This window comes from Nannospalax galili, unplaced genomic scaffold (genome assembly GCF_000622305.1).
Source record: "Nannospalax galili isolate Female #2095 unplaced genomic scaffold, S.galili_v1.0 scaffold1733, whole genome shotgun sequence".
Taxonomy (NCBI): Eukaryota; Metazoa; Chordata; class Mammalia; order Rodentia; family Spalacidae; genus Nannospalax; species Nannospalax galili.
The window spans coordinates 446,586-473,377 of record NW_008333708.1 but is presented as its reverse complement, the minus strand read 5'-3'; the positions used below and the strand labels follow the sequence as shown (position 1 = coordinate 473,377).

The 26,792-nt window shown below is 33.3% G+C and overlaps 1 protein-coding gene across 1 annotated transcript in view; it reads right to left on the bottom strand.

Moving 5' to 3' along the window:
* The window catches only part of Cfap47 (cilia and flagella associated protein 47), a 337,765-nt gene that overhangs the window by 241,997 nt on the left and 68,976 nt on the right, over positions 1–26,792 (bottom strand). Inside the window, exons 16-25 of the mRNA XM_029561230.1 lie at positions 26,340–26,470; positions 24,578–24,700; positions 23,849–23,980; positions 21,444–21,521; positions 19,645–19,789; positions 15,300–15,394; positions 11,668–11,809; positions 4,505–4,599; positions 2,627–2,786; positions 466–661 (exon numbers count right to left, since the gene is read on the bottom strand). Of these exons, the coding sequence (XP_029417090.1) occupies positions 466–661; positions 2,627–2,786; positions 4,505–4,599; positions 11,668–11,809; positions 15,300–15,394; positions 19,645–19,789; positions 21,444–21,521; positions 23,849–23,980; positions 24,578–24,700; positions 26,340–26,470 (1,297 nt within the window). The remainder of the gene's footprint in view (positions 1–465; positions 662–2,626; positions 2,787–4,504; positions 4,600–11,667; positions 11,810–15,299; positions 15,395–19,644; positions 19,790–21,443; positions 21,522–23,848; positions 23,981–24,577; positions 24,701–26,339; positions 26,471–26,792) is intronic.

Genomic DNA, 26,792 nt, shown 5'->3' with positions numbered 1-26,792 from the left:
AACAAAGTTAAGTATATATAATATTTTAAAAATTAATTGAACTTTATAATTTTGTTGTCAATAAATATTGAAACATTAGTTTTATTCTTTATGTACAAACCTACAGCAAATAAGCATTATTAAAAAGACTACAACAGCCTATCGCCTGCTGGGACACTGAACAGGATTCTGCTAAACTAGCCTAGAATACTGATCCACAGAAACTGAAAGACAATAAATTCATGTTGTCTGAGATGTCAATGTATGTTTAAGAGACAATAATTTTCCTAATTTTTCACATAGAAATAAAAATACTTACATACTAAAATATTAAGCTTATTTCTTATTCCACAAAAGACAAAAAATTACCTGAAAATACAGTAATTATGAAGACTTTTGTCTTTTTAAAACTTTCCTTGTACAATGAAATGCATTAATAGTTCTTCGTAGCATGAAAAGAAGATGTGGTAAATTCGCATTATTTACCTGAAATAGTTTTGTGGCAAAATTCTGATATCCACCCCAGTTTTGATATCCAAAGGAACAGGAGTGAAGCAAATAAACGATGGATCAAAACTTATCTTTGGTTTTTGTATCTCTCCAATCAGAGATAAAGTTCTATAGTCAAATAGATTATCATTTAAGCGTATAGGAACATCACCTAAGTATGAAATAGGCTCACCTATGAAAACAATAAGTTCTTTAGTTTAATTTACATACAAAAATGAATATAGCTCAAATATTATTATTAAAATGTACTATAATGTTCAGTGGAGCAGAATAGTTTACTGAGGGCAGTTCCTTCTACAGAACAATTTAAGATAAAATAAAAGTATTATGGAGAAAAATACCTTCAAGTGTACCATGTCTAGAGATGGGGCAAATTTTTTATTTTTTTTTAAGATGGGGCTACAAGGGAGACCCTGTCTCAAATATATATATATATATAGTGTGTATGTATATATAAATACATATATATCCTATAGAATAAGTGTAGTTTAATAAATATAATGTTATTAGCATTATTTTGGAGGCCAAAATTAAAATAATAAAGTTCACAGATGAAAAAGCTTTGAGACTTATTAAAATGTGAACTTTGAAAAGGTTGTACTGACATTATTTCTCAGCCTGACATTCCAAGAAAAAGACAGAGTGGCTGAATGTGTATAAAAACAAAGACCTAACTATAAGCTACATGCTGCCTAGCAGAAATTCATTTCACTATTAAAATCAAGCACAGATTTATAGTCAAATATTATAAAGAGATACACAGCAAATGGAATCCAAAAGAGTAGGGACTATTATCGGATAAATTGAACGATAATTCTCAAATTGTAAAATGAGAAAAGAAGGTGTTAAATATTAATAGCGGGAGAAATTCTTCAAAAATATACAAAAATATAAATATGCATGTGCCCATTACCAGAACATCAAAATAAATAATCAGCTAGTAATAAATCTGATGAGAGAGTATAATGCAACAATAGTGGATAGCATCATTATACCCATTTAAGAATGCATTCCCATTTAAAAAAGCAACCAAAAAAAAAAAAAAAGGACTATCAGGAAGTAACTAAAATTTAGAGTACATAACTTTAACATCCATATATACAATATTTCATCCAACAGTAACAATTTGCATAGTCTTCTCATGTGCACATGGAACATTCTCCTCTTGGTCTAGGCCACAGACAAAAATTTTAACAAATTAACAAATTTCAAAAGACTAAATTTATCTCAAGTATCCCTTCCTATCACAATGTTATAAAGACCAAATTTAATAACAGAAGAAACTTTGAAAGTCATAAATATGTGATTTAAAATACATGATTTTGGATCTCTGTGAGTTCAAGGCCAGCCTGGTCTACATAGTGAGTCCCAGGCCAGCTGGGGCTACAGGGAGAACCCTGTCTCAGTGTGAAAATCACAAGGAAATAAATTTGACCAACAACCACTGTATTTAGAAAAAGACTCAAATCTCTTTTTCAAAACATATTTTGGAGCTGGAGAGATGACTCAGCGATTAAGAACACTGATTGTCAGTCCCAGGGGATCCGACACCCTCTTCTGGCCTCCGCACACATTTCACAAACATGGTACATTTGCATACATGCAGGCAGAAAAACACACATACACATTAAAGAAATAAATAAAAATAAATAAAATAAAATAAATAAATTTTTAAAATTTAAAAAGAAAATATATTCAAGAAGATAATTTATCTATTCTTCAAGGGATTAGAAAAATTAAAAAAAATGTTTATAGAAATGAAGAAAATAGTAAATATTACAATAATTGTGGATAAAGCAGGTACTGAGGAGGTGGGTAAGTGTTTGGCAAACAGACACCTGTGACAGGGAAGTAGAAACTAGATAGGAGAAGGTAACAAAAAGGATGAGGGGCAGAGCAGTAGGGGAGATGAGGAGGGAGAATAACCTACTAAAACATACTTTATTTCAAAATGTCTAATACTTTGTGTGCTGGTGAAAAAATACAAAAATAATTTTTACAAATGTCACAGCAGAAACAAATAAACTAGAAAAATAAGAGTATCAATGAAACAAAGAGTTGCTTTTAATATGACACTATTCACAGACAATGCTAGACTCATTTAACCAGAATAAGAAAATAGTAGAAAATTACTTACGTGGACAAAAATGTATGGAAATAGTATATTTTTCATCTGGTTTCAAACTCCCAATCAGTGCAGTAAATTTGAATATGCCACTTTTGAAAAGTTTATCAATTTTACAAATATCGAAAGACCAGTAAACAGTTTTTTTGGAAATATTATGTAACATAAGATCCTGTTCATACATAGACATGAAAAAAATTTTACTTAGTAAATGCTGTATAAAATTAGGAGTATTAACAGAGGGATTTGATGTACATCTTCATGTAATAAAATGACAAATATGTAAACACAGATCAAATGATTTTTAGTTGATGTTAGTTAAAAAAAAGGAATACATGTTCAGAGTGTTTAACAACTATGAAAAGTATACAGAAAATTGAGACTGAGTTACTACAAAATATGAACACAGCTTAATTAACGAACAAGGATGCAGAGAACAAAACTCTCACATCCTTGGATAGTGCAAATATAAAATAGACCAGCTTCATTGAAAGGTACCCAGAAACTCAACAGTTTCTTATAGTGCTAATCATATAGTGACCATATCATTCTGAAGTTCTAATACTAATCATTAGTTTAAATAAACTGAAAATGAACATTAAAAATTATGGAATGCCCATAATAGCTTTCCTCCTATTCACAAAACTTGGAGAAAAAAAGTGAAAGATTTCTTGAAATAAAGGATAAGCATGTTAGAGAATATTGACACAATAAAATTTAGGTGAAATATTAATTCACATAAACATGGATAAATATTAAGTATACTTGTTGTAAGCAAAAGATATCATCCCGAAATGTATATTGTATAATTATGCCATTGTAGAAATGCAACATCACATAGGTGGAAAACAAGAAGCTGTTGCTAAGTAATAATAATCTGGAGAACTTTGACTGCCGATAGTTCATACAGAATTTTTTTTACTATGATAAAATTGTTCTATAGAGCACTTAAGTAGTAGATTAATCTATGTATTTTCAAAACACAAAAGTTAGAATACTAGAAACAGACAAATATATGTGAAACAAAAAAAAAATCAATGAAGATATTGGGGAATACCAATATAAGATTTCAGACTATAATAAACTGCATCACAAATCCATGAACTAACCTCACTGGAGCTTTGAGATATGCTCATATAAATTAATTTTGGAAAAGTATGCTCTGAGTGAAAAATATAAAGCTAAAATCAAACAAAACTACACATAAACAATGAACAATGGTTTAATTGTCAAAGGTGTTAACAATTCTGATGGGCTGAAGGTTAGTGATTCTGAAAATTATTTACTTCTATACTGTATAAAATAAGTAAACAATACTTAATTAAAGAAAGATTTTTCATTGTCAGAGAAATGAGTTACCACAGGAAAAAAGGAGGGATGAAATTTAATTTGTGGTGCTGGATCGATCATTTTGACATAATTTTTAACTCATGTTTGAAAGATGGACAGGATAATCATACATGTCCCTGTGGGTTTCTACATGTGTATATTCATGGATTAGCATATATACAATCATTTCCTGATTTTATTTGCTGGAATAGCCAACAATACATGAGAATTAGTAATAATGAGAATATCTAATGACCATATAGTTCTGAAAAATTATATATAAGTAATATATAGTATTTGAATGCACATATGCTGTATAGCTTAAGTGTATGTATATATATATATATATGTGTGTGTGTGTGTTGTGTATATATATATATGTATATATTACTCTCTATAAAAGACAGGGTTGTTACTCCAAACAGCAAGAACATGTGGCAAAATTGCTGTTAAAAATAATTTGAACTTTTCATGCTTTCAAATAATTAACTTAGTGAAAACCGAAATTACAAAATGATAATTATGAAAGAGTTGCACGCCGTATCAATTATGAATACATACCTGAATTTTTGTGACGTCCTTATTATGATCCAGCTCATGCAATGGGACTTTAAATACCAACTTAGTGCTAGATAGTTTCAATGGTGGTCTCAATACTTTAAAGGGAAAGTAAAAATAATGGCAATGTTAATAGAAGTTCATGGGCACTACTTAACACATTTTCAAAGAGAAACAATAAGAAAATGAGGTCTGTTTCTGCTTTATATTCCAAGTAAAAAATAAAACTCCACTTAAAATAATTTTAAAGTAACTTGGTTTCCATATACTAAAAATTCATTTTTTTTTAATTTTTGTGGCAATGAATTACATGTAAAATCAAACAATAACCATAGAGGTGGTAAAAAAAAGAATAAAATAAACTCAATTTTGAAAAAGAAAGGACAAGTGGTATTAATATGATGCTCATATTAAACTTTGACTCATGAAGAAGTGAAGATGAAATATCACTGAAATTCAGGGAAAATAGTTGACATAAATTCTTTCAGTGAATAGCTACTCTATGGACATTATAATTAGGGAGTTCTGCAAAAATTATGCATGAGAAAGGTTACTTTTGCCTGCTTTTCTCTATGCATCTTTAAACTTCTGAGACATTTAAATTCTTTTTTTATTACTTTTGCACAATCAAATCTATTTGCGATAATGTTAAACCATTGATGTAAAATGTCATTTTCATTATAACTTTTCTTTATATGTACATGTATATATGACCAAACACAGTATTTCAAACCTTGGAAAATTCTTAGAATTTCATTAGGTATAAAAAAAAATCTGTGTAACGCAGGCATGGTGTTACATGCTTTTAATTCCAGTACGTGGGAGACATTTAAATTCTTAATGGAACCAATAGGGTCTCATAAATGTTGGGTCCACGGAAATAAACCATTTTCTAACTTATGTATGTTCTATTGTTACTTGAATTAATAGCTGCTTTGGCAGGGGTTTGGAATATGTGATCAATAAGAACACAATTGCAAACTGTGTTCACCACTGTGATACACTCAATGCTTGTCAAGACAAACCCTAAGAAAAACAAGTTATGGCAGATCCAAAGCAAGAATCACATGTAATATGGCTTTTTCCCTTTGCAAATTACCAATAATCCATAACTGGGAAAACTGCCAGCTTCTGTGTATACAAAACTACTAGCTTTAAAACAAAATTTTGTTTAAAGACATTCCGTTATAATCTGTAGAGCTTCATTTAATTTAAACAACAAGGTTATAGCCTCTGTGAAAGAGATTTCTGGAGAATCATTTTCTGAGGAAACTGAACCACAGTGATTAAAAGGCTCACAACCAAATATTTGAGACCACCCTCCCTAGAACAAAACATGAATCAGCATACTGAGTTCCAAACAAAAATACAATATTCAATGTAGAATCCAGAATTTTGAGAATAATTACTTAGCATATAAAAACTATCAGGAGTCAAAAGTATTTGAGGTAAAGACGAAAATGTCAAAGAAATAATGTTAAAGATAAAATGTAATTTTTCAATGAAAGAAACAGTAAGCCTATAAATATACAAAAAAATAAAAACTTAGAAAACATTAAGACAGTTTGAAAGTTTAAAATAGAAAAGAGCTTTTAAAAGGAGAAATGATCAGAATTCCATATTTATAACAACTCTTAGAGGAGCATAAATTTGGATATTTTTAAAAAGTTGGAAATCATATAGAATGGAGGTAGAGAGATGGTTCAACAGGTAACAGCACTGGCTACTCTTACAGAGGACCCTGGGTCAGTTCCCAACACCCACATGGAGGCTAACAACTAGTCTGCAACACCGCTTTCAGAAGATTAGATGCTCTTTTCTGGACTCTGTAGGTATGGTGTCCATACATGCATGCAGGCAAAATACTCATAAAATTTAATAAATCTAAAAGCAATGAAGAGCTTGTAAAACGTTCATACTAAACATGAAAATTTGTTATGAATAAATGAATTTATAGTGAAACAAAATCTACCAATTTCAGAAAAGGCATTAGAAAATGATCATATTCTCTTTTTAGCAGAGGACACCTTAGGGTAAAAAAAAACCTAAATTGCTAAAGGCGCCCTCCTAACCAAATGATTTGTAATTTTGGGTTTAAAATGAATGACATAAATTTACATTATGGGCATACTCTCTTAGTGAGGCATCACTTTCCAGCTGTCATGCAATTATTAACTCACTTGACATCATCACTATCTTATTACTGAGAGTTTAATTTAGTGTCAGGCAAAATATAAACTTCTTGAATGTCTTTTTGAAAAATATTTTATTTATTATTTTTATTTTATGTTTATGAGTGTATTGCCTGCATGTGTGTAAGTGCACCCATGTCAAGCAAAGCCGGAGGAGTCAGAAGAAGGCATTGGATTCTCCTGGAACTGGAATTACAGATGGTTGTTAGCTACCATGTGAGTGCTTGGAATTGAATCTGGATCCTTTGCAAGAGCAATCAATGCTCTTAACTACTGAGTCATTTCTCCGGGGTGAAACTTCTTGAATTTCAAGAAAAGTAATTAAGCTTATATAATAAATAGAAAAGCCAAAGATTTCCAAAAGTACAGTATTCAGACTACAGGCTTTCTTTTTTAATATTTAGAGAATATAAGTAACCCAAATATTTAATAAACTTAATGAGCTATGCATGAAGAAATTAGTACTGTATTAACAAATGCATTTGGAAAAAAAGTATTTCCATAAGTAAAACTGTCATTATTGGGCATTAGAAATGGAACTCAGTGTTCTCACCAAATGCGCCAGTCTGGTGATCCAGTCAGAACCAGCCCACTCCTTCCTCATCGTTCCCCTCTGGGACTAGGACAGGAAACCAGACTACCCTTATGAACTAGTCAGAACCCTGCACACTTCGTAGCTACCTTCCTGCTCCTGGACTAGAACAAGAACACAGTATTCTCCAGACCTGGACCACCAGTATTATTCCAATACCAAAATCAGGTAAAGACAAAACAAACCAATAAAAAAGAATGCAACAGAGAAATATGCTTAATGAACATAGATGCAAATTCCACAATAAAATACTAACAAAGCACACACAGACACACATCAAAAAGATCATCCATGATAATCAAGTTGGTTTGACTCCAGAGATACAGGAATGATTCAATATACATATGTCAATGAATGTAATAAATCATATACACAGATTTAAAGACAAAAATCACATGATGATATCAATAAATGCAAAAAAACATGCATTTGACAAAATCCAACATGGCTTCATGACAAAACTTCTAGATGAAATTTGTCCAGAAGGAACATACCTCATCATGATTAAGGCGATATACAAAAAACCCACAGCCAAAATCATTCCACATGTAAAAAAAAAAAAAAAACTCAGTGCCATTAAAATTAGGAGCAAGAAAAGGCGGTCCCCTACCCCCACTTCTTTTCAATATACTGCTTAAAAGCACCGATAGAATAATAAGACAAGAAAAGGAAATTAAATATATTAATTGGATGAAAAGAAAGCAAAGTATTCCTATTTGCAGATGGTATGACAAGAGAACACCAAAATAACACCAGAAAACTTTTAGAAATGGTCAATACTTTCAGCTAAGTGGCAGGATACAAAATAAATTAATAAAAACCACTGGTCTTTCTATATACCAGTAAGAAACAGCCAGATAAAGAAATCATAGAAATGCTCTCATTTATATAGCCTCGAAAAATAAAATAAAATGTCTAGGATTAAACCAAACAAAAGATACTAAAGATATCTACAATTAAAATTTAAACCTTTGAAGAAAGAGATTGAGGAATACCGTAGAAATAGAACTATATCCCACGCTCATGGATTGGTATAATTAATATTATGAAAATGACCACACTACCAAAAGCAATTTACAGATTTGATGTAATCCCAATCAAATTTCCCTGACATTCTTCAGAAAATAGAGTGCTACTCAAATTGTCCATCTGTATGCTAGTTCATCTGAACACAGTCCTTTGCTCTATAGCCTCGATGGTCCTGAACTTTGTTTCTGCAGTTCAACTCAACCCTGAGGCTTGGTTCAACTCCCACTCTGCAGCTTTATTCAGCAGCACCAGCAGCATCTCTCTAGCAGAACACCAACCCCCTGAAGAGACTATTTTTGCATCCCTATCACCTTCGGGTTTCTGTACCTCAGGCTTTGGCCTTTTTGATCCTGTAGAGCCATTCTATAGAACATATATATATATATATATATATATGAAAAAGTGCATGCGTGCATGTGAGTATGTTCTGTGTAATGTGTGATCTGAGAGTTAATATTAGTAGGTAAGATTGGTATAAAAGGATCTGTTTGCTTCTGTCACCTATCAAGGGAATCAGGACTACTACTAGATTGCTGACAATGGAACCATTGCATCATGTGAATTTATTATTATTCAATAAATTCTGCCATGTGGAAAGAGAAAAAAAGAAATAAAAAAATTCTTAAAATTTATATGGAACCACAAAAGACCCTGGAAAGGGAAAGAAATGCTGAGTAAAAAGAGCAATGTCAAAGGAATTATCACATCATAATTCACACTGAGTTAGGGAGCTGTAGTAATAAAAACAGCATGGTATTGTCACAAAAAAGACATGTAGATAAATGAAACAAAACAGAAATTCCAAACACAAGAAATTGCCACAGTCCTAGGTTGCCTCCCAGAACTAGAAGGTAAGACTCTATTGTTGAATACAGGATATTCTTCAGACATGGGACTTGGAGTAATGGAACTGGAAATGATCTGGAAGCCTCTTCCCTGAAGAAGACTATCTCTCATAGTATCAAATAATGCTATGTAAGCTGCTAAGGGAGAAAACAAATCTACGGTTCAACCTCAGCTGTAAAGTCTAATAACCACATGAATTAGTGGCACAGCAAACTATTTCTTTTGGTTCAGGTGTGGCACTTTTATCTAGGGGATAATCAACAGCTATCTAATTGGACTTAAAGCTCACTCAGTGGGAGGGTATTCAAGTGCAGTATTATAAACATAGCCAAATACACATGTCTGGTGAGGTCATAGATCCTCAAGAAAAATCTACTTTTGCCACATCCTTAGGCCAACATGATTTCTGACTTTAATCTAAATATGTATCCTCGTATTTACAGACAAGTCTACCTCTCAACCCTCATCAAAGAAGCTTCCTTCTGCAACACATGGAGACTAACACAGAATTCCAGAACTGGTCAAACAGAAAATAAGTTGCTATGAGTCACTTAACCCTAAGTGACACATCTTCAGTGCAATCGCTATGCTTAACATCAGTGCATCTCTACACTCACCAGAGAATTTTCCTTATGCAACAGATGGTGATCAACACAGAGACCCACAATTTGTCAATGTACAGAGAACAAGAAGCAACAGCGTTCTTACCCATGAATAGGACACCTATTTCAAACCTCTGGCCCCAAGGCTCAGGGATCATTGTGGAAGAGGATGAAGAAAGAGTGTAAGAGCCAGAGCAGTGAATGACCTCAAGGAAACACTCTTCCAGACAGCTGGTCATTTGCTCATATAAGCTCACAGGAATGATGACAGCATGCATAGGTCCTATGTAAGCTCAGTCAAGACAAGATCCCACCATAGACCCAGGGAAATGGGTAAGAAATTCCAACCCAATTTAAGAAACTTTTGGCAATTGATAGCTGCTGGGAGGGGGAAAGACAACATCTTGCAGGGATTGGACTATTGTTGGGCCAAGTAAATGGACCCACACTGAAGTACATATCGGGACACACATCAGACTTTATAGGCCATATTATATGTGCATATATATGAATACATTATATGAATCAGGGTTAGTGGCAGAGCTGCAGAAAGTGGAGGGTATCTAAGTACCATCAAATGACATTGTATGAAAATTGCAAAAAATGCAACTATAAAAGAGATTCTCTGCAAGCTTCCAAGGGAGAAAACCAATCAAAGATCTTACCAAGCTTTAAAGTCTATGAGCCACAACAATGAATGGCCTAGGAAACTATCTCTACTTGTGTCCTAATGGCACTTTTATCTTAGTGGTAATCTACAGTTATCTAATCAGACTTAAGGCTTTCTCAATGTGATGGAATCAGTGTGTGGTACAGCCAAGTACACATGGCTGGAGATGTCATAGACTCTAGATAAAAACACAGACCTGTCACTTCCCTAGACCAATGTAATTTCTTTCTATATTCTAAATACATATCCTCATATTTACAGACAAGTGTACTTCTCACCACTCATCAAAACTTCTTTTTCCAAAAGATGGAAGATATTATGAAGTTCCACAACTTGTTAAAGACAGAGAATAAGTGATTGTGGTGTGTCCAGCCCTAACAGACACATCTACAGTACAACCTCTATACCTAAGGCTAAGGGAATATCATGCAAGAGGAGGAAAAAGAATGTAAGAACCAGAGGGGCAAGAAACATTAGCTAATTACTGCATTCTGGACATGATAGGAAAGGTGAACCAATGAACTCTTCACTCTATAGTAGTCTAATGAGATCTGCATAATGACAAAACCAGTTGACATGGCAATGTGGACAGGCGGAATGTCATCCACCTCAAGATGAAGGGTTATAGGCAATGCCTAAGGAGTAAGAATCAGTTTTATCCAGGACTAGTACCCTGAGAAGTTATCTAATCTCATGTGCATAGCCTTAAGCACAGGTACACATGAGCACCACTAAATGGAATCAGTGCTATATATATGTATGTTTATAAGTGTATCTAATATATTAAAGTACAGATATATCATAGAAGAGGACAAGACATTGAGAGGGAGTAGGAGGACATGGGAGGAGTTGTTGGGGGACTCAGAAGGATGCAAAGACAATACTCATGTATGAAATTCTCAACATTAATTTTAAAAAGTCACTATTTTATTTCCCTTCATTAATTTATATTTCTGTTTCATTTTTAAACTGCCAACATGACACTAAATCTGCTTGTTTGTAGTCTTTCCTGTATGTTTCAGCATTAATCACTGACTTATGGACATATTTGTGCTATTAATCAATACGCCATCTAACAGACTTGTGATTTTATTCACAAAGAAACTGTATCATTATTTTCTTTTCTAATATTTAAATTTTTTCAAAATAAAGACCATTATCATTTTTTAACTTTTACATACTTCTGTATAAATATTTTGCCTACCCATACTGGTAGACTGCTTTGTAATACATACCAGTAGCTCGAACAAAACATGGAGGGATAAGTGGTGATGTTCTAGGCATCAACTTAATTTTCTTTGTCAAATATTCACAGTACAATTCTGAAGCTTTGAAGGAATTAATTTGAACTTGAAAGATAAAGTCATAAGTTGCTACCTGACAAACAAAAAAATGTATGTTATATTTATGAATGTTTATGCTTTGAAAAGCATTTCATCCACTTGATTCAGCAAAATAACATTTTTCAAAATAAAATTATCTTGTGACACTGAAAACATATTTACTTAAAAAAGGATCTGATTTATTATTCACTATGTCAGGGATAATTTTTGAAAACCAAAAAAGAGGCATTTTAAAAAAATAATTCCTATTCATTCAAAATGAATCACATATCAACCTATATGCCCTAAATTAACATTAGGAAGAAAATATAGAGAAAATTTTTTGTGATCCTAGGTTAGGTAAGGATTTCTTAAATACTGTAACAAATTTATCATTCAAAAAAGAGAAAATGATTAATCTGTATCATATAAAAGTTAAACTACCTGTCCTCATAAAAATAGACAAAGAAAATACAAAGATCAGTTGTTTAAAAGAAACAAGTAATGAAAATATGAATGAAAGCATAGAAAACAAATTTCAAAGAAGATATGCACACAGTGACATATTTGCACAATAAAGATGCTTTACATTAAACATCATACAAATGCATGTTGAAATCACAGGAGGTATCATTTCTCACCTACATAATTGCTTAAACAAAAGTAAAAATAGTAATGCTACTGAAGATATGTGCAAATTAACACACTTCATGGACATGCAAACATACTCATGAAAACGAGTATCCGTACTTCCTTTGGTAAATTTCTAGAGATGACAATGGAAATAAAATAGGTAAAAATATGAATATTTAAAACATGGAGAAGTAAGAAGAATATAGTCTTCTGACATACCAAAAGCACCCACCCCGCAAAATCATTACAACAAGGATGGTTTCAGAGGTACATACATCTAGTGCTGTACCCTTCTCAACAAGTCTATGCTGACCATTAAAGTAGTTTTAAAGAAAATGAACAGCAAATGTCAAAGAAATGATATTCTTTTAATTCTAGTGATTTTCAGTGAGTCATCCTTTGATATCTATGGGACACTGGTGTGTATGTTTGTAAGCAAGTGCTTGTCATGGTGCAAATAGGGAGGACAGAAAGCAACTTAAGAGAATCAGTCATCTTCTACTATGTGAGCTCTAGAGAGTCAATAAATTTCATCAGCCTTGGCAGCAAGAGTCCTTAGTTCACTGAGTCAAATTGGTAGCCCTGTTAAATCTAGACTACTTGTGATACTTAATATAATATTAGTGTTGTGTAGGTGGTTGTTCAGCTATATTGCTTAGGGAATAATAACAAGATATAACACATGTACAGGATCAATTCACATGCAAATGTTCCCAAATACCTTTAGTTTTGTGTTTGGCTAAATCTGCGCATGGAGAACCTGTGAGTACACCATGTATGTCGATGCATCACTTTTACTCCACCAAGGTATTTTTGCGTTCCATATGGACCTATATTTTAAGGTAAAATATAGGCAAGTAGTGCTTCCTCCTACTGTTGGAAGAAGAAGGGTTCCCAGCAGAAAAAGAGAATAGAAGAATAGGACATGGAAATGCAGAGAAAGAGAACTAGGAGTCTAAAACTCTGAATTGGCTTCTACTGGGATACTGCAATGACTCAAGAAATGGGAGGAGACACATACAGGGCTCCTCAGGAGATTGGAATTCAAAAAATACTCATCTTGGCAGAAGTGTGGTTAACTTACCAAATACAAAAGTCAAAGAAGTAGTCACTTTAAACAAAGACATGAGAAATCAAACCAGAGAAAAGGATTTGAGAAAGCATAACTTATAGGACTCTTCCAAGAGCCAGAAGAAAGGCTGTTATTATTATTATTATTATTATTATTATTGTTGTTGTTGTTGTTGTTGTTGTTGTTGTTGTTATTGTTATTGAACCAGGGTCTCCCTATAGCTCCAGCTGACCTGGAAGGCTATTACTTAAAAAAAAAAGTAAAAGAAAAAAAAAGTTATCTTGGTGAGTAAAGTGTGTTCCTGATAAAAAATTAACCATGAACAGACTCGCAAGAGAAAAAAAGAGAATTATAGAAATGTATGAGGTATCAAAGAACAGAAGAGAAAGATGTATGAGGGGCATCAGAGCTGAAAGAGATGAAACGATATTCCACGTCGAAATTCCACTTATGTAGAATGGCATAGGTAAAAAAGTGGACTGAGTATTGATGAGATCTGCCAGGTACTGAGTATTGAGTCATGGCTTGAACCCGAGTTGGGTTCCCAGCACCCACATGGCAGCTAACAACTGCCAGTAAGTCCTGTTTAAGGGAATCTGAAGCCATCTCTGGAATCCACTGTTACTGCACAACACATAAGTTCACTTACATACATGTAGGCAAAACACTCATAAACACAAATAAAAATAAATAGACCAAAAAAATTCTTTATAAAATGAATATCTGATACTGATGTTGATGATGTTGATGATGATGATAGTAATTTTCAATACAAACCCATGTATTCATTTCAGCCCCTTAAATTGTCTGCTTAGGAAGAATTTTGATTTCCAGAAATACACACATCTTTTGGAATTCACAAAGCTAATGTTTAGTTACTATTGCATGTATATGGATAGCCATATAAGATTTGTCCCCTCACCTCAAATCTTCACACACAATTTGTGTGAAGATATAATGAAGAGAATGTAAATTCAGAGTTTCCCTAAATTTCAGTTTTTTGTGATATGTCATTCTAAGCACTTTACCAAGCACTGCTATTCAAAAAGAGGAAAACTTCAAATTTAAAAAGGATAGTCTAGGGCTGGAGAGATGGCTCAGCAGTTAAGTGCATTGGCTGTTCTTGCAGGGGCTGCTCTTTCAGAATATGTGGGTTTGATTCCCAGCACCCACATGGTGGCTAACAACCATCTGCAACTCATACACACAAAATAGAAATAAGAATAAATAATAAAGTATATATATATATGGATATCCTATGGGGGCTGGGGATATAGCTAAGCAGTGAGGAACACCTGCTGTTCTTCCACAGGACATGGGTTCTATTCTCAGCTCCCATATGGCAGCTAGCAACCATTCATAACTCCATTCCAGCAGATACAACACTCTGTTCTGGTCTCTGTGAGGCATTGAACAGACACGGTGCACTTACATACATGCAGGCAAAACACACATACACATAAAATAAAAATAATGAATAAAACCAAAGGTACTTCAAGCTGGATGTGGTGGTGCACATCTTTAATCCTAGCTCTCAGAAGGCAGAGGCAAGAAGATGTCAACAAGGTGGAGGCCAGTCTAATCTACATAAGATAGTTCCAGGCAGAACTGCAGTCCTATGTATATTGGTTGCATCTCTAGAGGCATACTCAAACCATGAACCAGACACATCTAGCAATTATTTTAATAAATTAAAAGGCATACCTAGGCATACTCCCTATGTAGAAAGAGACCACTTACAAACAGAACTTAGGTGATATTTGATAGGTTCTACATTGTGTATTTTTTTATTTCAATTCTCTTCAGTCATATAATACGAGTAACAAAAAAGTGAACTTACTTCTACAGGAGAAAATGCTATTCCACATTCCACAGATGTTCTTTCTTCTACTTCTATAGCATATAAATAAGGAAATTCAGGATTTTTTAATTCTCCTATAAAAGTGGAAAAATTACATATAAAATATATGCAAATATATATATAATAGCATTATTTAATGTGAAAATGTGAACTCTAAAGGTGTCATTATCTATATAATTATTATTATTGTTGTTGTTATTATTGTTGAGAAGGTGCAGTTATTCTCAATACACAGTTTTTAATACCTAAAACTTATATCAAAATATGCAACAAAGGTTCAAGAAAAAAATGAGGAAAAAATCCATTAGAAAATCTTTCCATGGTTCAAAAAATATAGCAATATTCGGATGAGGGTAGAAAAGAAGAAAGAGGAAAGTCAAGTAAGTGACTAATCATAGGTCTCAAAACAGCTAAGATATGATTTACACAGTAAAGAGGAAAGCAGAGAAAACCCAGATCTTATATGGTACTTCAAATATTCACAAAGAAACATGCATTGTTTCAGTTACCCATCAGAGTGTTCTGATGAGACACTTGAAAATTACTTTCAGAAATATATATTCACATGAATCATTAGTATTAACTATGAACACTCTAATATGAAATATGCCTCTAATCATATTTTGCAGTGAGAATCAATGTAATAACTAAAAAGCAAACAATTTCACATTAGAAAAATCCTTGTTAAATTATAATCACTCCAGGAATAAACACATTAGGTAACTCCCACAGGAATTAGTTGCTAAATGATGAAATGGAAGCTGCAGTGGAACCTCTCTTCTTATCCAAAGAGTGTTTAAAACCCAATTTTCTCATTAAATGTACCTGATTCACCCAGGGAATACTAATTTTAATTTTCCCTCTCTGGAAATCAAATTCAATGACTTATTAAATCCTTACCATTCAAATTTTCTTACCCTTCATATGATAGGCAAACCATGAATGAAAGAAGGCCATTGATCAGGTACTATTACTAGAATTTTGTGGTGTTTGAAAAGATCCCATTACTATACAGCAAAGAACAGCTACAAGGAGTAGTCACATATCTCAAAAATGTAAAATAAGATAGATTAGCTAAACCAGTATTAAAGGTAAATTTGAAGTATACATAATGATACTGCTTATCAAATAAACACTCCTTACTGCCCTCCATGGTACATTTCTTTCTGTGATTATACTTTCACATTGTGTCCGTATACTCTAGTACAACCCTATTAAAATCCAACAGTTATAAATATGGTATTTGATCTTCAGGAGTTTATACTCTATTAGGGCAAAAAACACATACCCGGCCCCCTATACTAGCAAGCAGAATCTGGTTATTGATATAGTAAAATTTTACAATGGCCTAAGGCATCAAAATTAATGGCCAACTGGCCAGGAGTTTGAATAAAACTGCTAATTATCCACAGGACAGAGTAGGTTACAGCTAGTTTATAAAAGAGAATGAGATAGCAAAAAGAATGTAGAGAAAAGGACCTATCATTCTAGGAGAATGAAAGTTCAATGCTGTTGAGAAAATGTACTGTGTAATATGGCTCCAGCAGACAATCTATGGTGCCTGCAATGGAAAATAACTAGATAGACAAAGTGAAGTCATACATAAATGAATATCAATATTTCTTTTCCCATAAATCATTCTATGAAGTAATCTTAAAAGGGTTATGTTGAAAATCAATAAAATATGACATACAACCATTTATCTGTTAAAATATTTACAATAAGTGGGGCTGGAGACACGACCCAACAGATAAGAACACTAGCTGCTCTTGCAGATGATCCTGGATTGATTCTCAACACCCACATGGTGACTAACAATCATTTGTATCTCTAGTTACAGGGAAATCTAACTCCTGAAGTTCATTGGCATTGCATGATATGGATACAGTGTCATACATGGAAGCAATACTCTCATGCACTTAAAAATAAATGAAATATTTTTAAATAGGATAAGATGAATTTTCAGAACAGCTGAAGAAAACTCTTTATTGTTAATAGTTATTAAAATCAAATTATGACCTTCCTCACTTTGCACAGCCTCCTGCTGAAAAAGACTGCAATTGTAATAGGAAACCAGGAAATATTTTTAAGTGGAAGGCTGTGATCAAATCCTTGACTTAACAAGACTCTGGAAAAGATATAAGGCTAAAGTCCTGCCCGCAGAAAAGCTTTTAAAAGCTAATGGCATGTCCTTGAAGGGAGTTAGAATTAGAGTAAATGCAACTATAGAAAGAAGGGCGCTTTGCCAGGCAGCTTCTGAAGTGCAGCCAAGAGTTGATAATTCACTGAAACATGATGCCTGAGAGTATGTGAGCACTCAGAGTAAAGTGTTAGAAAGGTAAAAAGATCCACCATATGCATTGTAATAAATGAATATAGATTGCATGTATATTTCCAACAGCCTACTGTAATATTTTCCTAGGCAACTAAAGAGGCTCCTCCAAACATAGCACATCTGCTTAACCTTGATCAGACTCAGGCATCTATACTGTGAATTGACTCCCAGCCACCTGGCTCTCCAAGTCAAAAAGCAGAGTTGACTGGAAATTCCCTCCGCTTCCTTAATACAGCATCTGCTTCTTCATCAGGTCAGATAACTTCGCATTCCTCTACACTACACATTTGTATTTTTTTCCTTTGCTGGCAGCTTTATTGCCTGTGTCCAGAGCTCTCATCACATCTCACATGCATGGCTGCGATATCTCACTGGTCTCCCTATCTTTATCCCAGCACCTTCTCAACTCAGCCCCAGAAGGAAAATTAGTAAAGTGCAAGCCCATGCCATTACCTGGATATAAGTCCTATGGTGCTGTTTAATTTGTAAGATAAAAATGCACAAGTGGACAAAGGGCCCTTCATAACCTGAGCCACATCAGCCCTTCCAAATACTAATCACAGTAACTCATTTCTAGAACTTTATTCTCATTCCTTGACACATACATATAACTTATTTATCTTCTGTCCTTTAAGATATGAGTTAGGCATTGAAGTTTATAAGAAATATTTTCTTGTAACTGAGTCTGGGCTAGGCTCCTCGCAGTGCATGTTCCCATAACACAAGCAAAAAAATTATCGTTTAATATGGTCGTATTATACGGTAATAACTTGATTCTTTTACCTATCCTAACTCTTGTTATAGGTAGTCACTATTTGTCACGTATTCCAATATTCTTCTTTCTGACCTTTATTCTATCATGGCTTATTCCAAAACAAATGAACTACACTTCCTTTCTCTTTTCCCTTAGTTCAGTTCCATCTTAGAAAGCATAACCAAAATAGTCCAAGGCAGGAGGTGAGTGAAAGGTCATACATCTAACCCCTGACTCACTCACTGACTTGGTGAAGTGCTAAGCAATGGTTCTGTTCCATACTATCAACTGCCTCATTTTTCATAATTACATTTCCTATGAGATCGCCCATGTCTTCTTTCCTTTTTCTCCTTTAGGAATACAGGTCATGGCATCTTCCATCCGGTTTGATTTCTTTTATTCCTGGCCTAATCTCCTTAGATACTTTTTTGTATTCAACTCTATTTATTTGAAACTTCTGAGTGAGTCATCTGTTTGTGGCTGAGATTCTGATGGATAAAATTAGCATCCACTTCTTAAGGACAGAAATCTCTCAGTTACCTTCACAAACTCAATGTCTAATGATTAGCTTATAATTTGAAATTGTTGCACATTTACTGAAGAAGAAATAATTAAGCCAATTGGAGGGAAACTTTTAAGGGTTCAAAGAACAGATACTATAAGGTTTCTATCATAACTTCAGTTTTGCAATTATTTATAGCATGAAAGTAGCCATAAGCAATACACAAATATGTCTATATTCTAATAAAACTTTGTTTGTATGCAGATTCAGATCAGACTTGGTGTATAATATGTAGTTTGCCCTCTCCTGGAGTAAAACAATGATATGTACTCAGAGGTATGCATTTTGATTGAGCCAAATTTAACATAATTCCTAACACATGAGCACGCACATACGAGGGATCCCAGACTGCAAATAACAGTGAGCATTTAAAACCAGCAAATTTTCCCTTTGTTCCATATATTTATATAAGCTATACCATATTTTACTATATTTAGCTATATTTAGCCTAGCAATAAATATGGTTTTATGTCATATATTATCAAAGCGGTCTGATATCGTGTTAGGCATATTTGATGAAAAAAATGATGAACTATGGAGCATAAAGTAAACAAATACAGAATCATTAAAAATATTGAATAGAAGCTTCCATTGTCATAAATTTTCATGATTATACCTTAGACAATTTAAAACTGCTTTGCTTTACAATACTATTACAGCATAAATTATGTACCTGGATTTCCCTTAAAATTCATTGAGAAAAGTGGGAAGTCTTTCAGATTAAACTCCACTTTGGCATGTGTTACACCTCTGTTTTTTATTATAAATGGAATAATTTGCGTAGTGCCAATATAGGTGCCACTGAAATTAAATACATTCTAAAATTTAAAAAGAAATAATAATCAGAAAACAGAATAATGGCTTGTAAAAATGTATATAGACAGTTGTATTTTTACATTTGTTAAGAAAATTAACAGTAATGCAGAACTCTGAAAAACTTTATGACATTTGTTTATCCTCTTCCCCATTTCCTAAATGTAAATTACCAATACCCACTAATCTTGCCTCTCTTCTTTACCTCTTCCCTTATTGTAAGTATGTGAAAATAGCAAATACAAAATTACACTTAATTTCTAGATTTTTAATTTCTCAAATCCTTCTCTCAATAAATAAATCACAATTTAACTCCTCTTATATTTGATCCTCCCTTCTATCCATGGGACAATGTCCAAGTTCATGAGCAGTGCTCAAGATGTTGCCCAAGTCCTTTCCTGACTCATATTCTAGCTTCAACTAGCTTCTTTATCATCTCAGCTCTTAGTTCTGGATGCTGTGTGATTTGGCATTTCAAGCCAACACCATATATTTCACCTTTTTGTCTTCTAAATATGCTGTCCCTTCTATCAAGAAGTCCCTTTCTAACAAGTAATTTCCTGATAAATTTACACATCCATAAAAATGTCAGATAAGCCATAATTAGTCACACCGTGTTTCAGGACACCTTTCCTTATAGTTACTGACCCTGTTTCATCACAAAGTCTAATTATGTATCTGACTCTCCTAATGAAGATCAGGACATCTTTTTGTATCTTCAGCACCCATCTGATATGTACCATATAAATGCATGTGTTTGTGCTCCTGTGTGTATCTGTGTATGTATGGAATATCTACTGATTGTATATCTCACATAACAAGCATGTGCCTCTATCACAAACCTCTATAAATTACCCTCTTATAGAGTTACTAAAGATCAATTCCTAAGCACAAGTATCACAGAGATTATCAAAAGGGCAACATTATCCCAATATTGAGGAAATGACTACATAAAGGTCAAAAGTAAGCTATTTGTTCTATTTAAAATATCAACAAGTTGGATATAAGAAATTCGAAAAAATTTAAAAGGCATAACGTTTGATGTCTTCTAAATATAAAATACTATTCTTATTCCTTCCTTTACATTGTAAATGCTATATTATAGTTATTATTATTATTTCTGTAGGGTTTTGTTATGCAGCTCAGATTGGTCTCAAAGTTGTAATCCTTCTGCCTTAGTCTCATGAGTATTGGGATTAGAAGCATCCTCTACCACACTTGATAAGTAAATTATTTTTACAAAGTTAAATCTAAAATTAAAAATGATAGGATCCCATGCCAACTCAATTAAACAAGGGCCCATGGGGAGGAGAGAAATGGGTGGAAGTTTAGTACTAGACTGAGAACTATTGGAGACTGATTGATACTGGAGGGAGAGCATGCCCTACATACAATACCTAGATGGGCTGACTAGACTCCAGTGGACAAATTTACACTGAAGGACATCTGGGTACAAATTCTTGACTTGATGGGACTTAAGGTGTATGGCGGAATACATGAAGTGCAGTGGGGGGATGGGGGGCATGGATTAGGGGGCTAAATTTGATTAAGAACTCTTGGATATAACTACAAAGTATTGCAAACGTTATTTGGCTGACTAGGGACAAATAAAAGCCATCACAGTCGTAAATTAAGCAAACGAGCAAGTACTATACTTACAGGTATGATTTCAACATCTGCAATTTCAACAGATCCACAAATCCTGAGATCTATGACATTTGCATGACGAATAGCAACCTTATTGAACACAAGTATAAAATTTATAGAAATTGCATTAAAATATAATCTATACAGATGAAAAATACCTGGCACTTACATACCATTTTATAATTTAAATAAGAGCAATCATATATACATATATATATATATAAAACATATACGTATTTAGAAGTTTATTCTGGCCACTATCACTTTTTTTTCTTTTGCAGACCTGAATGTCCTTGGAAGAATGAGTGTTGAACCATTAGATGGCTTGGAGCTCCAATGTCACAATTGGTTACCATGCTGTACTTATACAGAATTCAGATGGCTTATGCATTTGACTGCAGACAACGCATATTTGACTAGAACTTATCATAACTCTCTGTACCACATTTTTTACTTATCTAATTACAACAGGTTACTCAAGGTAACAAAAATACAAGACACTGTGTGAAATATACATCTTTCCATAGAAATATAACAGTCCCAATAACTACAAATTTTATGAAAACATCAAATTTGCTGCAGAGGGGTAATATACAACTTAATGTATTATCTCCTTTTCAAATATTTCATAAGCAATGGCATAATTCTGTTAATAACCTTAATTTCAAAGAGAAAATTAACAATGCTTACAGAGGGCAAATATTTTATCTTTCCTTTGAGGTGACAAACTTTAATGAAATGTCAGTAAAACCTGAAACATGGCCTGCCTGAATGCATAACTGTTTCCAAGAAAATTAAAGTTGCATAATTCCTACGTAAGAGCAGCTATAGTTCTTCTGAATATATAAATATTTAAGTAAAATCTCTGAAACAAAAATAGCATTCTTTGACCCCCCCATCTAGATAAGAATAAAAGTAAAAAATCTATAATGAAATGTATATTACATCTCAGGAAAACAATGTAAACTATTTTCATTTTGCACAGAATCAGTGATACTGTTATGAACAAAGAAACCATGGAAGAATTTTTTCAAAGTTTTTTAAGAAATCTTTACACCAACTACATATTCTTTTTAAAGATATTTTATTCATTATACTACATAATTATCACATTTTCTTTAAGTAGCACATAATGCACAAAATACTGTGCTAAAGTACTATGCAGCACCACTTGATGATTCAGAAGAAACAATACACTGACATGTTCTTCATTGATTAACCACACGTAGATGTCTCAGCACCCATGGCTTTCTTTTGCTCATTTACTAGCATTCTTTATTCACTGAAGACTCCTGGCCTTGACAATTCATTTCTCATCCCAGGTCATCGACCCTTTGACCTTCTAATCTCCATGGAACTAGACTACATTTTGGGCAATATTAATTCTCATAAACATACAAGCTTTGAACCACTACATTCATTCACTTGTTTCTTTCCTACAGTCTCCTCTTAATCTTTCTCTTACTCAATTTCAGAGAACAGGTGCTAAATAACGTCATAAATCTATGTAAGCCTGTAATGGACAACCTTCACTCAATTAGCTCCTTCATTTGTCCCTATTTTCTCCTCCATTCACCTTCTTCCAAAATTTACTACTCCTCACTTAATGCATGTAATTCACTTATACTCATCTGGGAATTCACAGGGACATTATGCAAATTATTTCTCCTGAGATTTATCCTCAGTCTTAAGAATAAGATCATGTGAATCTGGCTGATCCATAACTTGAGGTGCATTTTACATGCATCTCCTCTCAAAGGTGTCCTTAATACTTCAGCCGTGCTTTGTCTTGTGTCCCGTAGAATGCTGCATTCCTCTATTATATTACTTATTTTTCAACATTTCAATTTTTTGTTGATATTGGTACATATTACTTCAGAATGAATACTCCTTGAAATTAAGAATCTCAATATCTTGTATAGTATAAATCACATAATTATGCTAAGTTTCCTAACTAATGCCATGTAAAAAAGCCATACATTTCTATGTGAACAGTTAGGATTTGTCAAAACTCAGATATGGCCAAAATTGTACAATTTGATGTGAAATTGCCTCATATTGATTGGCAGTTATCCATTTGAACTTAGTCACAACTTCAGCAGCCTATTTTCCCCAAAAGAATTTTCTGCAAATTCTCTAATCATTACTACCTAATTTCATTTTAGATAATTTAGATATGATTGCTATTTTTAGATCTCTAAGATCTGCATATTGAGTTAACTTAATTTCTATATATATGACAAAAATTCGCTTTTTCTTTTAATATTATATTTTTAAAAATCCATTGTAGAAAAAAATACTGAAAATATATCTTATACGTATGTAACAATTTGTGTAAAATGCTAATGCTTACATTATAAATATTATAAAACTTTACATATATATGTACACACACAAAAACACATAGACAGACATACCTTTGCTCTTGTATCAAATTTTTCTGCCACAGTGGGTGTACAGGATATATTAAGAACAGTTATTCCCCCAAATGGGATTATTCCTTCTGATGGAATAATGTTAATAGTAGGAAAAAGGCTTTGATCACAAACCTGCAATTGAAAATTCATAAAATGCTACAGTACCTTTTAAAATGTTTATTCAAAGGCTTTGCTGGGAAGCATCTACAGTACAAAATAGAAGATTACTGAGGATAGAACCTGAGGAGTTTTTTTACTAAAACTTGAACATATCAGATGCACAAATAATTTTAACTCTATCAAGCAGTTGCTTCCATTTAATGCCTGTTGCTGCCAAAATATTCCTGATAACAAAGTAAAAATGAAGAGGAAATGAAAAGCATATAACTAAACATGGATTGCAACATTAATTGGTAATATATATTTAAAACATTTTTCACTTTTGCACTTTTTTTCCTTTCCATACAATCAATTGACAGAAAGAACAAAGGAAGAAGAAGAAGAAATGGAAAGGTTAAGTAAGAGAGTGAGAGAAAAGATTATTTGGAAAACTGAAAGGACAAATTTGATGAAAGGTATTCAGGAAGTCCACATAGAATAACTTGAAAATCACCATAAGCACATTTATAAATAGTAAAGTATTAACTTCACAGTATCCTTGGTATCAAAATTGATTCAGATCTTAGCATGATCTGACACAAATATGAAATGACAAAAATCCAACATTACCTTGAAATAAGCATGGTTTTGCCCTATGTTGTGAAGAATAGCTTTCCTCCAAGTTGTTAAACCTTGAGAACTATTACTGAACAGTATCCTTGGCTCTAAAAATGTGACTTTGGTATGCCCAACCTAGCAATTAAAGGAAGAAAGGGATATACAGTTGAAATAATACTACGTAAAGTAAAGTGGCTGTTTTGCTTTCAAGAATAAGTGCAAATAGCATTCACCAGATCTGCCAAATATGTCTAAATATATGTAAACATATATTCATATATATAAAATTTTATGAATTAATCTAGTGTGGTCTGTTATAGCTGAAAATGTCTGAACATAAACAAAGAAATGAAGTCATCACATCTCAGTAGGGAAAAGAAGAAAGCAATGAAAGCTGTGATAAAAACGTATTTTCACCTCTGCAATATAACTCAAATTTTCAGTTTCATGGTGACTTTCAAAGTATAACATGTTATTAAATTTTCTGGATCACTGGAAAGGAAAATAGATTATAATATATAAACTGTTCTCCCTCAAGGAGCTGGTGGACTATAACTCAGTGGTAGAATGCCTGCCTAGCAGCTTACCATGTGTGAAGCCCTGTGTGTGATTTCCCAGTCACACAACACACACACACATACACACACACACACACACACACACACACACACAGCATATGTTCTCAAATTGTAGAAATCAGGCTGAGAATGTCTTTTATAGTGGAAGCAATTTCTAGACTAAGAAATGTATTTATTAATAGCTGAAAGGATCTTAGAGCTATCATTTATGCAACTATAAACAGTATATTACTGTGTACCAATGTACTATGCAAAACAGCAGAATTCAAAGGTTACCTATACATGGAAAACAATCTGTGAAATGTAATCACAAAGACATGCTTCTATCATAAATCTTCTTCATAGAGCTTAATATGCTGATAATGTGCACTTCGCCTACATGATAATATAGTATAGCAATAAAAACCTCTATTTTCTTCTTATATAAATTAATGATCTATTTCCTACTTAACTAGTACTATAATACTAACAACGTAATAGAGTAGAAAATATAATTTTCTATACTATATTACTTTTTGGTCTTTTTAACTGAGACAGGATCTCCCTGTAGCCCCAGCTGGTCTGGAACTCACCAGGCTGGCCTTGAACTCACAGAGATCTGCCTGCCTATGCTTCCTGAGTGCTGGGATTAAACATGTGGGTGACCACACCTGGATATGCTATACTCTTTTATGTGTTAATGAAATAATTCACTTTCTTTTTAAAAATATTTTATTTTTAATTATTTGTAGTGTGTGTGTGTGGGGGAATATGCACATAAGTGTAGGCCCCTATGGAGGCCAGAGGCATCTGATTCCTGAAGCTGGAGTTACAGGCAGCTCTAAGCTGCCTGAGGTGGGTGCTATAAATAGAACTTGAGTCTTCTGCAAGATTGGTGTGTGCTCTTAACCACTGAGCCATCTTTCTAGCTCAGAAATAATTTGCTTTCAAGTAACTCCCATGATGGTATTATATATAATAGAGGCTCTGGCAATGCAAAAAATTCTCAGACTTCTCAGTTAAGTTATTCATGTATAGTGGAAAAATGGCTCTATTAAATAGCTAATTATTACATTGGATAAGTCAACTGTTACATTAAATATATATTATATATACACATATATGTATACATGCACACATACAAACTTAGACTATGCAAACATATGTATACCAAGACAATTTATAGCATTCAAAAGATGTTCAAGAGAAATAATTACATGTGCAGTACACTTCAGTGTCAATGTATTTCCTCCACAGACTTGAAGAATAAATTCTCCCGTTTCTGCAGAACTAAAGCCTGGCTGCCAGGTAACTTCACATTCCAATGAGCAATACGCATCAACAGTGCCTACAGAGAACAGGAGAAAATAAGTCATACTCCACATTTTTTATGCTTCCTTCTGTTAACATTCAAATTATGAGCTGGCCTAAAAATGCAATGGTGTTATATAACAAATTAAGACTCTGTTCAAAGGATAGAGAAATGCTCAACGAACAGCCTTACAGAATTTCATTCAATTCTAAAACACAAACCTTAATTCATAACAAATCTATAACAAAAGATGCCAATGTTTTAAAAACACCGAGATGGAGCAATGGCTCAACAGTTAAGAGCACTGACTGCTCTTTCAGAGGACCTGGTTCGACTCCCAGCACCTACATGGAGGCTA